This window comes from Bufo bufo, chromosome 3 (genome assembly GCF_905171765.1).
Source record: "Bufo bufo chromosome 3, aBufBuf1.1, whole genome shotgun sequence".
Classification (NCBI taxonomy): Eukaryota; Metazoa; Chordata; class Amphibia; order Anura; family Bufonidae; genus Bufo; species Bufo bufo.
Window position 1 is genome coordinate 581,731,717 of NC_053391.1, and position 14,786 is coordinate 581,746,502.

General features: G+C 41.2%; 1 protein-coding gene across 1 annotated transcript in view; it reads left to right on the forward strand.

Annotated features, from left to right (window-relative positions):
• Positions 1–14,786, forward strand: part of LOC120993920 (sterol O-acyltransferase 2-like) — a 123,593-nt gene that overhangs the window by 20,995 nt on the left and 87,812 nt on the right. The window contains exons 2-3 of the mRNA XM_040422383.1: positions 1,514–1,796; positions 2,888–2,960. Of these exons, the coding sequence (XP_040278317.1) occupies positions 1,514–1,796; positions 2,888–2,960 (356 nt within the window). The remainder of the gene's footprint in view (positions 1–1,513; positions 1,797–2,887; positions 2,961–14,786) is intronic.

Sequence of the window (14,786 nt, forward strand, 5' to 3'; positions counted from 1 at the left end):
CAGACAGGATCCGTTTTTTTGTAGGTTATTGTTCTAACGGATCAGAGGAAGGGCAAAATAATCAGTGACGTCAACACAAACTTACTGCTGACACCCTCTCCACTCTGTCGGGGGGCTCTACTTGTATACGTGTTTAATAGAACAGATTTTGTAGACATCTACGTGGAATCAATTGACAGTGTAAAAGGAGTGCATACTTGAGTTATTTGGTCCCTTGACTGCCCAAATAAGTGAAGTGTGCAGTGATTTTAAGAGCGACACCTGTCATCTGCATGTCATACTGACTCACGGTATTATTCCACTACCACAGCAGACTCCCTATGCGTGTTACTGCAAGGCACAGTGTTCTACACCACTATACAGACTCCCTGCAGCAAGGAAATAGCCGTTTCTTAACGTAATTCGCCACAAATAAATTAGGATCGAACTGAATTTTTCCCCAAAAATTCAGCAAACCGGAGAATCTAATTTTTTAAAAGTTCGCTCATCTCTAATTATTAGAATGAAAAACCACTTTAAAACTTGGAACTGAACTCGGCTTTGGTTCCAAGTGGTACCTTGGAACTAAAGCCGATTTCGGTTCCGAGGTTTTGGAGCCTGAACATTACAAGGTACCACTTGGAACTGAAACCGAGTTCAGTAAAAGGTTTTTAACAGTAGAAATTAATTTCTGAAGTTATTACCCGAAGTCCAGCGAGACTTCGCGAAGTAATAACTTCAGCTCATAGGAGCCAATACATTCTAATACTGTACGTCGCTCCATACAGTATAGTAGCAACGTTTTATGCAAATCGACTTCGGATGTTTTATCTGAAGTTGATTCGCTCATCCCTACTTACAGCCTAGCACCTGCCAACAGAGCAAGAGAGAGTTAACCTGTGCAGTGTCGCAGAGTGCTGTGAGGGACAATGCATAGACACTAATTCACACAGAATACTTCAGGTAATGGGGCTTGGGTAAAGAATAAGGATCTATATATAGATCAATCTCTGTTGCAGGCCCCCACATAATGAGGTGAAAGCAGAAAGTAACATTTGCATCTATGGTGGAAAATACCATCTTGGGAGGGGGGACCCCAAAAAGAACCTCGTGGGACTAATGCTTGTTTTCCTATTGGGGTGGTTCTTCCTGAGCAAAGAGCAATAGGGAGACATTCAGTCCAGATTTTTGATTCTCTGCCATTGCCTTCTAAATCTTGAGCTTCAGTGTGGATGATAGACGGTGTGTGAGCCTATTCTGTCTCCAATGCTCCTAGTATGTCCTGTCCGACTGCTGGGAAGTGTGTACCTCTATCATGTTGTATAGTTTGAGGAACCCCATACCTACATACCAGAAGAGGAGCTTCTTGGACACGGTCCTTGCAGTCAACCTTGATAACCGACCATGCTTCCGTCCACCATGAGAAGATAACGCTATTGGTTTTCTGTATATTTTTTATTTATTGTTTTACCCACTTTTCTTGATGCAGATCTCTGTATATCTTTGTCCTCTGAGTTTTGTTTTCTATCATCAGGTTAGTTCTGGAGTTTGATCTCCTTTTTTATACCTTTGGGCAGTTTGGGACTGTGGTTTGGTCATGGATCTGCCTGTTCATATATTCGCTCCTGGTGCCCTACAAAGTGTTGTCTTTCTGGGGCTCCTGGTATCCAAAGTCAAAGCACAAGCTCCTGCTATCCACCTGTCTGGGGATATTCCTGCTTGTCAGCCAGACGTGTGTACTCTGCATTTTCCCCATCTATGTGGTAAACCATTACCGGCTGCCTCCAGCTTCGAGTTTCATCGTCACTCTGGAACAGGTGAGTTCAGAGACCAAGCAGGTGCCTAACCTTGGTTCACATCTTTTATTTTCATGGCCACAGGGAAGGGCCTATGAAGAAAAAATGTGCAACTGCTCCCTCAAATTCACCACCAAGAAAATAAAACAATTACTGTATGCTGTCTGCAATTTTTATTTTGATGCAGTACAGGACCACACCACTAGAACAGAAAATGTCAGTGAGATTTTTAGATCATTGCACATGTGTCACCTCCAGCTCTCTGAGAAGCTGTGGCAGACGTTCTTCTGTACCTCTTGCATGATGTTCTTTGTTTTGGTTTCACTTTGTCATCTCTTTTCCTTCTCCCAGCTGACATCTATTTACACTGATTGCCTCCCTTTATATTCCCTCCCATATTGCCTCACTTGACGGTTTATAATGTCATGGATGGTGTTGCAGAAAACTGGAAGTTATAAATAAACATCCGACTGACTTGATCCCAAACTAAGGAACATATGGGTGAGCCCTATAAAACCCCTAGAGCTCTCCCTGATTGCTTTACCCATGCAAAGATCTTTATGATAGATAATGGCATGCCCTCGTACCTAGACTGAGTGACACCTGAAAACCCTATAATAGTGAGGGGACACGACCACCGGCTCCCTGCACTTAATACGGAGGGAGTCAGGGTCACCTAGAATCAAGCCTCTTGCAGTGAACACAATCCAGGAGGTAGTATAAACCGCAAAGTGAGGCAGTATGGGAGGGAATATAAAGGGAGGCAATCAGTGTAAATAGATGACAGCTGGGAGAAGGAAAAGAGATGACAAAGTGAAACCAAAACAAAGAACATCATGCAAGAGGTACAGAAGAACGTCTGCCACAGCTTCTCAGAGAGCTGGCGGTGACAATATGTAACATCTGGAGTTGTCAAGCATAGTGTGAATTCTAAGACCAAACTGTTATTGTCTCCTTACATTTTATAGCTGGTAAATAGATCCAGCTGGAGTCTGCTTTTGGTCCCCTCGTCCTTACCCCTACCCTGGATTGCTGAAATAATAGTTAAGTTAGGGCCAACATATACGATAAGAATTGAATTATTGATGCATTGTTATTCTGTCATTTTATAGGTTCGTTTCCTAATGAAGACTTACTCTTTTTGTAGAGAGACAATTCCAGTTGTGCTACAGGATGAAAGTAAAGGTAATAGCATGTTGGCCATACTGACCATCCTTCCTCACTACACATCATGTCTAGTTTCGGTATGAGTACATAAGGCATCGCTGCCATCAATCACAACCATGAGCTTGTACTGTCTCCCTCAGCTTTGCTGATTTGGACACTGCAGTTTTTCCCTGTTGCTCTTTATTAGACTATTCACGCTCTATCACTGTGCACTGTCTCCAAATTCTTACTTGGATAGGAGTCTAGCTCAGAGGCTTACCAGAGCATTGCAATCTCTTCAAACAGCTAATCAATGGTGGGTGCTGGGTGTCATATACTGATGACCTATCCTCAGTGGTGGTCATGACCACTACACAAACAATGCAATTGAATGGGTCCCCCACCTGTCAGGGTGACCCTCCAAGCCCCCTGACGAGTCAAACAGCACCACATCTTCCCCAGGCAGCGCTTTTCATTCTTATAGTCCTCAGGCCACTAGGCCTGAAGTCTATGAAGAAGTACAACGGTGCAGGCTGCTGTGATTACCATAATCCCCTGCTCCGGGTCTTAGGCAGCATAATGATGTCACACCCCACTGTGTCCCGGCACAGGCAAGTGAAAATTCTTTCCTCACTGCTGGCCAAAGAGGGGAGGGCATTAAAGGGTTCACTTCTGGGGGAAATTACAGAAATTGCTGGGGGCGTAAAAATACAGGGGTAGGGATGAGCGAACACCAGGAAGTTCGGGTTTGCCGGGTTCGGCCGAACTTCGGCTCAAAGTTCAGGTTCGGGACCCGAACTTGACCCAAACCCCATTGAAGTCAATGGGGACCCGAACTTTGGGGCACTAAAATGCCTGTAAAATACAGTAGTCATAGTTAGGGCTAGAGGACTGCAAAAGGAAGCAAAATGGGAGGTAAGAGTAGGACAATTGCCCTACAAACAAATGTGGATAGGGAAATGACATAAAATAACATAGAATAGAAAAAATGTAAAAATAATAATCTTTAAAAATAATAATCTTGAACTAGGAGGCAGAGGTCAAAGAGGAGTAGGAGGTTGAGGAGGCAGTGGACGTGGCGGTGTAGGTAGAAGCGGTGGAGGAGGAGGTAGCCAACACTGTTTTTGTTGTTTTTTTTTTTTCCTTTATTTATTTGTTTATTTTTTTTATAAATTTGGAAAGGCCCCAAAACATTGGGAAAGAGAAAAGAGAATGCAAAGAGAAAGTGCGCTGGAGTTTGACAATGGCTGGGTGCGGCCGGTATACTTGTCTATTCAGCACAAGGTACGGACAAGTCCTGTAGGATCAGTTTTAATGAACGTGAGCTTGTACACGTTGGCTGTGGACAGGCGGCTGCGCTTGTCTGTGATCACCCCCCTGCCATGCTAAACACACGTTCGGACAATACACTGGCCGCAGGGCAGGCCAGCACCTCCAAGGCGTAAAGGGCAAGCTCAGGCCATGTGCCCAATTTGGAGACCCAGTTGCTGTTGCTGAAATACTGCCTCCTGCTAAGACGTTCCGTATGGAGGCCCGCTCGTTGGTGGCGAAGTGGTACTGTTCTGCAGAGTGACTCACCCGTGCGTGCTGCAGCTGAAACTCCACTATCGCCTGCTGCTGCTCGCACAGTCTCTCCAGCATTTGCAAGGTAGAGTTCCACCTTGTAGGTACGTCGCATATGAGGCGGTGAGCGGGAAGGCCGAAGTTACTCTGCAGCGCAGACAGGCGAGCAGCAGCAGGGTGAGAACGCCGAAAGCGCGCACAGACGGCCCGCACTTTCTGCAGCAGCTCTGACATATCGGGGGAATTTTTAAGGAACCTCTGCACCACCAAGTTCAGCACATGCTTCAGGCAAGGGATGTGCTTCAAACCTAAATTAATGATATATACTGAAAGGTGGCTCAACCAACACATATCCATAGAAATAGGTGCACTCTCCAATGGCAACACCCTTGCCAATAAATAACAATAAAGGACAAAATGAGAGGGATGGAGGGCACTCACTTATCCGGTGTTTACATGGAACTATACGACATATTTGAATTAAAAAGTATTTTATTCAAATGAATGCGCAACACAGTTTTATAAGATAATACAATTAATAAAAAGGTAATAAAAATATGACAATTATTAAAACATCCACCTCTGTTTTGTCTATAGTGTGCACATTACTCCATATCCTTATAGGTAAATTTATGTAGAGCATATACGTAACCAGCTGTTAATAATCTGTGTTAATGGCTAATAAAAAGGATATATGATGAAGTGTAGCAGTATAGTAATGCACTTTATGGAACCAGGATATATATATATATGAGATGGAATATTCCACTAGAATCACACAATAATATGTAGCAATATCAATAAACACATTCCATATGGCCGGCTTCTGTGATTGTTAGTATTTGTTCTGTCGAACATTCGGTCTGAATGTCTTATCTTGATCGGGCATTAAAAAGTTGGTTGTTCTTATATCCTAGAATGTTAATTTTAGTTGTGACTAGGTCAGTGCTTTCATCAGGGTCTGTTATGAATACAGACAAATCAATGTGATCGCCACTGCTCCTTACAGGGCTATCTCTGGTTATCAACACTTGGTAGGTATTACAGAGAATATGAATTAGATGGTTACATTACCAATCCTTGTGTATGTCCAGAAAAACTCTGTGTTCGGAGCTTTGATGTATCGCGGCAGCTTTGAGGTCTGTGTTTACCACGCTGATCCCGGCATCCCACGTGGCATCCCATGTGTTCTCAGGATACCGGCTATTCAGCTTACTGCTGACGATCGGTTGGAATTCCGTAGCGATCCTATCCACCGTGGATAAATATAAATATATTAAGTCCAGCATGTTATTAGTGGTGATGGTACCAGACTTGCATGTACTGTCTGCCTTTCAAACCCAAACACGTTTCAGAGCGTCCCGCTCCTTCATCAGTGGTAGATGGTACTATGCTTCTTTAGTTCTTTTTAAAGGAAATTCATCAATTGAGAAGGAGGTGCTTGTTGGTTTGTCAGAATCAATACCAATATATGGAATGGATTAGATCAAGATTACACATAATCACATTGCTTATTTACGGTGTCCCTGTATAGAGTATTCTGATTAGGATCTTATTTCATGTGCAGACTTATTCATGGATGGTCTGTATATAGTCCAAAAAACGCACCTGCTTTTTTAATGCATTTGTGGTGCATTTTTTCATTTTAGCATATGTATATGGCTGCAAATTGTAAATATTTATCCAAATTACAAACATAAATGCTTTTTTCCTCCTTATCTTGAATAAAAAATTAATAACAATGACAATTTGACTAAAATATAACATAATTGTGCAAAACGTAGCTGTTTCCCTTTTTATATAGAGAGCAATTACAAAGTATCATGTTATTATATCCACACGGGCAATACACTATGTAGAATGTAAATATATCCCTAATTGTATCATCTTTGTCTTTTTCTTATTTATTTTTATGACTATTCATAAGTCCTGTTTACCCTTTCCATTTTGTTTCTATGGGTTACTATTATATATTTTATTTTATTCTTCAAATTTTCTTCTGTATATTGATCTTGCAAGTTTTCAAGAGAAGGAAGAAGAGAGAAAGAAGTTAGTTAGTATAGGCCCCACTGTCTTGTCTCTCAATAGATGATGCCAATGCTTTCTGATAATTTTTTCAACTGTTCGATATTGTGAATAAATAAGGTAGTATCATAAGTAAAGTATCATTTTGTTTGCTTTCCTTCTTATTGATAGTGAAAAAAGTCTCCATATTAATATCTCTTACTTTATTGAATGATGTTTCTATTAATTTATCTGGATATTGTTTATCTAAAAATTGTCTTAATTGTATGGCTTCATTCTCAAAATGCTCATCCAATGTACAGTTCCGTTTAAGTCATCTAAATTGGCTCGTAGGGATGTTTAATAGCCTTACTCTTGGAAGGTGACAACTAGAAAATAAAATGTAACTGTTTTTTATAACAGTTTTATGGTAGGTATTGCAAATTAGTTTATGATCCACATTGTTAATTATTAAATCAAAAAATTCTATCTGTTGTTTACTTACAGTATATTAATGTTGATACATTCCAACATAAAAGATACCACAGATATTATATCTACTCTGGAGAAATTAGAAGTCTAAGACCATTGGATACTTGGCACCATGTATCCAATTATTGATCATAATCAAGGAATACAAGCGCTAAATAAACAACTACAACTCAACAGTTCATTAAAACAGGAACAGATCAGTTTCATTTTAGAGGGTGTTAGATACATTTTGACCCATAATTATTTCTCTTATGAATCAGATTTTTACTTACAAGAAAGGGGCACAGCCATAGGTACCAGATTCTCCCCCAGCTATGCCAATTTGTTTATGGCTCAGTGGGAAGCAGACATCATCAGCCACCTGCTGGGGACGTATATGGTACTATGGCGTCGCTATATAGACAATATTATCTTTATCTAGCAAAATCCAGAAGAATTTTTGAATGATTTTATTTTACAGATGAATAACAACGAGAAAAATTTGAAGTTCACCATTAATATAAGTAAACAACAGATAGAATTTTTAGATTTAACAATTAACAATGTGGATTATAAACTAATTTGCAATACCTACCATAAACCTATTATGAAAAACTGTTACATTTTATTTTCTAGTTGCCACCTCCCAAGATGGCTACGGAACTGAACATTGGATGAGCATTTTGAGAATGAAGCCATACAATTAAGACAATTGTTAGATAAACAATATCCAGATAAATTAATAGAAACACCATTCAATAAAGTAAGAGATATGAATAGGGAGACTTTATTCACTACCAATAAGAAGGAAAGCAAACAAAATGATATTTTAGGTATGATACTACCTTTTCATTCACAATATCGAACAGTTGAAAAAATTATCAGAACACATTGGCATCATCTATTGAGAGACAAGACAGTGGGGCCTATACTAACTACTACTCCTCAGATCACATACACCAAAGCACCCATTCTAAGTTTGAAAGTCGCACCAACAGTGAAAAGAAAGACAATAGGCCCAAAGACAAGCTGGCTATTTTCAAAGGGCTTTCACTGATGCGGAAGGTGCAGTAATTGTAAAATGACTCAATTTCCTAAAAAGACAGTACAAGTAAAGTCAACTCATAATTCATTTTATTACAATATCAAAGATAGTCTATGTTGCGATACGACAGATGTGATATACATTTTAGAATGACCTTGTCGAAAACAGTACGTAGGTAGAACTAAGAGAACATTAAAACAAAGGGTGTCAGAACATATTACAAATATTAGAAATGGATTTGAAAATAACTCACTTCAAATTACACCATAATAAAGATCCATCTAAACTCACCTTTGTAGCCCTGGAGAAAAAAAAAAAAGTAATGGAGAGGAGGCATCCAGGTTGCCAACAGTCGTGAAAAATCTTTGAATTTGATACAATAATCCCTGCAGGCCTGAATGCTGAGATGGAGCTGTTTGGTTTCCTGCAGCAATGGGGCATATGACGATCGGGGACGGGACATCGCGATCCGGTTGTTTACCAGCACCTCGATCTCCCCTCCCTGACTGGCCTCCTGCCCCCACCTCTCTTCTTTCTCTCCTCTTCCTTCTCTTGAAAACTTGGAAGATCAATATGCAGAAGAAAATTTTAAGAATAATATAAAATATATAATAGTAACCCACAAAAAACAAAAAGGAAAGGTTAAACAGGACTTATGAATAGTCATAAAAATAAATAAGAAAAAGACAAAGATGATACAATTAGGGATATATTTACATTCTGCATAGTGTATTGCCTGTGTGGATATGATAACATGATACTTTGTAATTGCTCTCTATATAAAAAGGGAAACAGCTACGTTTTGCACAATTATGTTATATTTTACTCAAATTGTCATTGTTATTAATTTTTTATTCAAGATAAGGAGGGAAAAAGCATTTATGTTTGTAATTTGAATAAATATTTACAATTTGCAGCCATATACATATGCTAAAATGAAAAAACGCACCCCAAACGCATGAGAAACGCAGGTGCGTTTTTTGGACTATATACAGACCATCCATGAATAAGTCTGCATATGAAATAAGATCTTAATCAGAATACTCTATACAGGGAAGCCGTAAATAAGCAATGTGATTATGTGTAATCTTGATCTAATCCACTCCATATATTGGTATTGATTCTGACAAACCAACAAACACCTCCTTCTCAATTGATGAATTTCCTTTAAAAAGAACTAAAGAAGCATAGTACCGTCTAGCATTGATGAAGGAGTGGGACGCTCTGTAACGCGTCTGAATTTGAAAGGCAGACAGTACATGCAAGATTGGTACCATCACCACTAATTACATGCTGGACTTAATATAATTATATTTATCCCCGGTGGATAGGAGCGCTCAGGAATTCCAACTGAATCGGCAGCAGTAAGCTGAATAGCCGGCATCCTGAGAACACATGGGACACCACGTGGGATGCCGGGATCAGCGTGGTAAACACAGACCTCAAAGCTGCCGCCATACATCCAAGCTCTGAACACAGAGTTTTTCTGGACATACACAAGGATTGGTAATGTAACCATTTAATTCATATTCTCTGTAATACCTACCAAGTGTTGATAACCAGAGATAGCCCTGTAAGGAGCAGTGGCGATCACATTGATTTGTCTGTATTCATAACAGACCCTGATGAAAGCACTGAACTAGTCACAACTAAACTTGACATTCTAGAATATAAGAACGACCAACTTTTTTATGCCAGATCAAGATAAGACATTCAGACCGAATGCTCAATAGAACAAATACTAACAATCACAGAATGTGTTTATTGATGTTGCTACATATTATTGTGTGATTCTAGTGGAATATTCCATCTCATATATACAGTACAGACCAAAAGTTTGGACACACCTTCTCATTCAAAGAGTTTTCTTTATTTTCATGACTATGAAGGCATCAAAACTATGAATTAACACATGTGGAATTATACATAACAAACAAGTGTGAAACAACTGAAAATATGTCATATTCTAGGTTCTTCAAAGTAGCCACCTTTTGCTTTGATTACTGCTTTGCACACTCTTGGCATTCTCTTGATGAGCTTCAAGAGGTAGTCCGCTGAAATGGTCTTCCAACAGTCTTGAAGGAGTTCCCAGAGATGCTTAGCACTTGTTGGCCCTTTTGCCTTCACTCTGCGGTCCAGCTCACCCCAAACCATCTTGATTGGGTTTAGGTCTGGTGACTGTGGAGGCCAGGTCATCTGGCGCAGCACCCCATCACTCTCCTTCATGGTCAAATAGCCCTTACTTTCAAAGTTTTCCCAATTTTTCGGCTGACTGACTGACCTACATTTCTTAAAGTAATGATGGCCACTCGTTTTTCTTTACTTAGCTGCTTTTTTCTTGCCATAATACAAATTCTAACAGTCTATTCAGTAGGACTATCAGCTGTGTATCCACCTGACTTCTCCTCAACGCAACTGATGGTCCCAACCCCATTTATAAGGCAAGAAATCCCACTTATTAAACCTGGCAGGGCACACCTGTGAAGTGAAAACCATTTCAGGGGACTACCTCTTGAAGCTCATCAAGTAATCAAAGCAAAAGGTGGCTACTTTGAAGAACCTAGAATATGACATATTTTCAGTTGTTTCACACTTGTTTGTTATGTATATTATTCCACATGTGTTAATTCATAGTTTTGATGCCTTCAGTGTGAATCTACAATTTTCATAGTCATGAAAATAAAGAAAACTCTTTGAATGAGAAGGTGTGTCCAAACTTTTGGTCTGATAAAGTGCATTGATATACTACTACACTTTATCCTATATCCTTTTTATTAGCCATTAACGCCAATTATTAACAGCTGGTTATGCATATGATTATAGATGGGTATGACAGGCACACTCTCATACGTTGCTGCACGGAATAAATACAGAGACGATGATGGAGTTTAAAATTGTGTGTTTCTTTATATATCTAATTATTCAATTTTTGGCAGAAATATTGTTGGGGGGTGAGGGGTCTTCTTTCTTGGATGGCTGTGTTGAGATTTTGGACGGATATTCAGTTGGGATGTGTGAGAGTATCTTAGTTGTAGTTATTTGCCATATTTATCTGTGTTGAATACATCCAATACATACATACATAGATTGTCAAGTGTTCAATTTGGTGTTGAGTACATAGGAGGTTAGGTACACAGATGTATAAAAGTTTGCTGAAGTGCTAGGTGTGTGGATATTCGTGCCGGGTGACCCTTGGTTAGGTATTAGTTGGGTATTGGGTTTAATAGAACTTCAGTGCGATATGTGAACTTCAGTGGGAACATGTGCATGTATATACAAAATGGTTGGACTTCCAGTGTTTCCTCAGGATGCTTGTCCTGGTAGTGGAATTCGTATGCCAGTCTTGTAGTGATCATAAAAAGTCATATGAATGGGTCCATGAATTGGAGGAAAATATACAATGTGAAAATAAAATAAAAATTCGGAGCTTTATTCTCTGCTCCTTCCTCAGTGGCTTATAGTGGTGTACTGGAACTTGTGAGGGTATTTTAAGCAGTTTTCCTGAAAATGGGCGTTACAATTGTCTGATTGGGTGATTTTGAAGATCTGGTTTGGGTTTTGTTGGATTTGGTATTCATTCGTATTGTTAAGTAAATCGCAGTGGTAATCGCATGAATGGAGGTGTTTGTAAGTGTTACTCTATTTCAGAACATTAAGGATTGGTTTATTCGGAAGCAATGTTGTATTTGCCTTGATGTCTCAGTTTGGTCTTCTTTGAGTTGTAGGCCATTGAAATCCTTGGATGAAGATTATTTAGTCGTTTGTTCTGCATTTGTGTTTGTGATTTTTTTGTGAATTGGTTTTCTCCTAAGAAACATAGTTGGGTTTCAAGTGTGATTCTTTTGTGTTTGCATGTATTGGGTGTAGTTGTATCATCCTGTGCTAGTTTCTTGATCGTTTGCTACCTTGGGTTTGATGGAATATGTGGTAATTGAGTGTTGATCATAAAAACGCATATGCGTTTTCACAGCGTTTTGTTTGCGGTTTTTAATGTTTTTAGTTTTTTTTGTATTGGGTGTGTGTTGTGTGAGGTTTTGATATTTTTTTTCGTATTTTAGATGTAGATGTATATTCTTGTGGTAACCTTTTGATCTTTTTCTTGGTTGTTATTAATGAGATATGTAATAGCTGACTGTTACCCATAAAAACGCACATGCGTTTTATTTGCGTTTTGTTTGCGTTTTTGTGTTTCTTTTGGGGTTTTGTTTAAAGTTTTTTTGTTTTTATGTGTTTTATTGATTTTATTATCTTATCAAACTGTGTTGCACATTCATTTGAATAAAATACTTTTTAGTTCAAATATGTCGTATAGTTCCATGTAAACACCGGATAAGTGAGTGCCCTCTCTATGCCTCTCATTATTTGCGTCAAACCAGCTAGGCCCAGAGCTGCTACAGGATTTCGCCCGTTATCGCAAACCACCAGGCCGGGCTTGAGACTCAGTGGCACCAACCACTCATCGGTCTGTTGTTCCATGCCCGTCCACAGCTCCTATGCGGTGTGGGTTTTTTCCCCCAAACAGATGAGTTTCAAAACAGCCTGCTGTCGTTTCCCCCTGGCTGTGCTGAAGTTAGTGGTGAAGGTGTTACGCTGACCGGATGAAGAGGTGGTAGAGGAGGAAGCGGAGGAGGAGGCAACAGGAGGCAAAGAGAAATGTCCTGCAATCCTCAGTGGCGGAAGGACATACGCCAAACTGCGATCCGCCTCAGGCCCAGCCGCCACTGCATTTACCCAGTGTGCAGTTAGGGAGATAGAATGCCCCTGTCCGTGCTTACTGGTTCACGTATGGGTGGTTATGTGGACAGATGGCATTGCGCAGTGCACACCTAATTTTGTCCACTACTTGGTTATGCAGGGCAGGGATGGCTCGCCTGGAAAAGTAGTCGTGGCTGGGAACCACGTACTGTGGGACAGCCACCACCATTATATTTTTAAAAGTCTCTGTCTCCACCAGACGGAATGACAGCATTTCAAAGGCCAAGAATTTTGAAATGCTAGCATTCAGGGCCAGGGATTGTTGGTGGGTAGGGGGGTATTTCCTCTTTCGCTACAGTGTTTTGGAGATGGACAGCTGAATGCTTCCATGGGACAGTGTGGAGATGCTTGGTGACGGTGACGGAGGTGGTGGTGTTGGTGCCACATCCTCTTTTTGCGGGGTGGCAGGTGCCACTGTCACTCCAGAGGGGGAGGAAGAGGCCGAGACTGCAGCAGGAGGAGCCTTAGATCTTTCGTGGTTTTTCAGGTGCTTACTCCACTGCAGCTCGTGCTTTGCATTTAGATGCCTGGTCATGCAGGTGGTGCTCAGGTTTAGAATATTTATGCCTCCCCTCAGGCTCTGATTGCCCAGCGTGCAAACCACTCGCGTCTTGTCGTCAGCATATTGTCTGAAGAACTGACACACCAGGGAACTCCTTGGAGCTGGCTTTGGTGTGCTCAGTCCATGGGTGCAGTGGGCAGTAGAAGGCGTACTGGCTAGAGAACGGCCACTCTGCTTTTGCACCCTGCTCCCTCTTTTGCTGTGCGGCTGGCGCTGTGTGGCCACCACCTCTTCCTCTGAACTGCACACGTCACTCGCATGACCTTAATTCCATGTGGGGTCTAGGACCTCATCATCCTCCACATCATCTTCCACCCACTCTTCACCCCTCCCCCCCTTGCCGCAGTGGTGGATCCAGAGCCTACTCTCGGGAGGGGCACTTCTCCGGGCAATAGGAGATTATGGGGCCCATGTGTCCCCGCCCGCCCTCAAGCCACACCCACACACAGCCCCACCCATATATCGCGCCCATACCTCTTACATCCAGTGACGTCTCCTTTGATGTAGATGTTCTCTTTCTTCATCTTCTCCATTCAGACCAGACCACCATAATGATTTCTTTCAGCCATCTCTCATCTCTGCAGAGTTTGACAAACAGACAGACATCTTAGTTTCCTACTTTTCCTCACACCTTCTCAACATCCCATTATGCACCCCCAATACTGAGACGCTGTGCCCCCCAAAACTATACTGTAGAAACCGATAAACCCCCTGAAAATACTAGTTACACACAGATAGCGCCTCCTTCAATAATTATTGGAACACAATGCCCTAAAAAATAACTGCACCCAGCAAATAGTGCCCCTGACACTAATAGTGTAACCATAATGTCCCCCAAAAATAACTGTGCTAAGCTGATACTGTGCCAGGGCGCCCCCACAGTAATAGTGCTCCCCAAAATCCCAATGTGAGGAATATGGATTAATATTTACTGGCAGCCATGTCCTCACAAACACCATTTGCTGACAGATAGCAGAGGAAGTGAACTCCATATGAGGGCCCTGCTTCAAAGCCTCAGCCATATGTCAGAGAACTCCTAGCAGGCCATATTTATTTACATTTCACACCTCCAGTCAGACAGCCTGGATCCCGCAGGAAAAACACCAGCAGGAGGTATCAGCCCTTGCCAGGATCAATTATACCTTCCAGTCATGTTTGCACCTACATCTCATAAGGAATAATAAATCGCCCGGCCATCGCAGGCGCAAACCAGATACATATTTGTGTCCCGGTGGCCACGATGATCGTGCCCATGGTCTTTGCTTGAGGCTAGGGTGCCAGGAAAGGGAGATATACATATCTCCCCACAGACACCCAATAGCGGCACCATGTTTGGACTCTAGTTGTAGCCAGAACCCAGGCAGATCCATCTCCCTGTGACCTTCTGGACTGGAGCTATGAACCCTATAGGGTTTTGTGGGTCATTTGCAGCCAGTCCAGCACAGGGGCCGGCTACAGGTTAAAA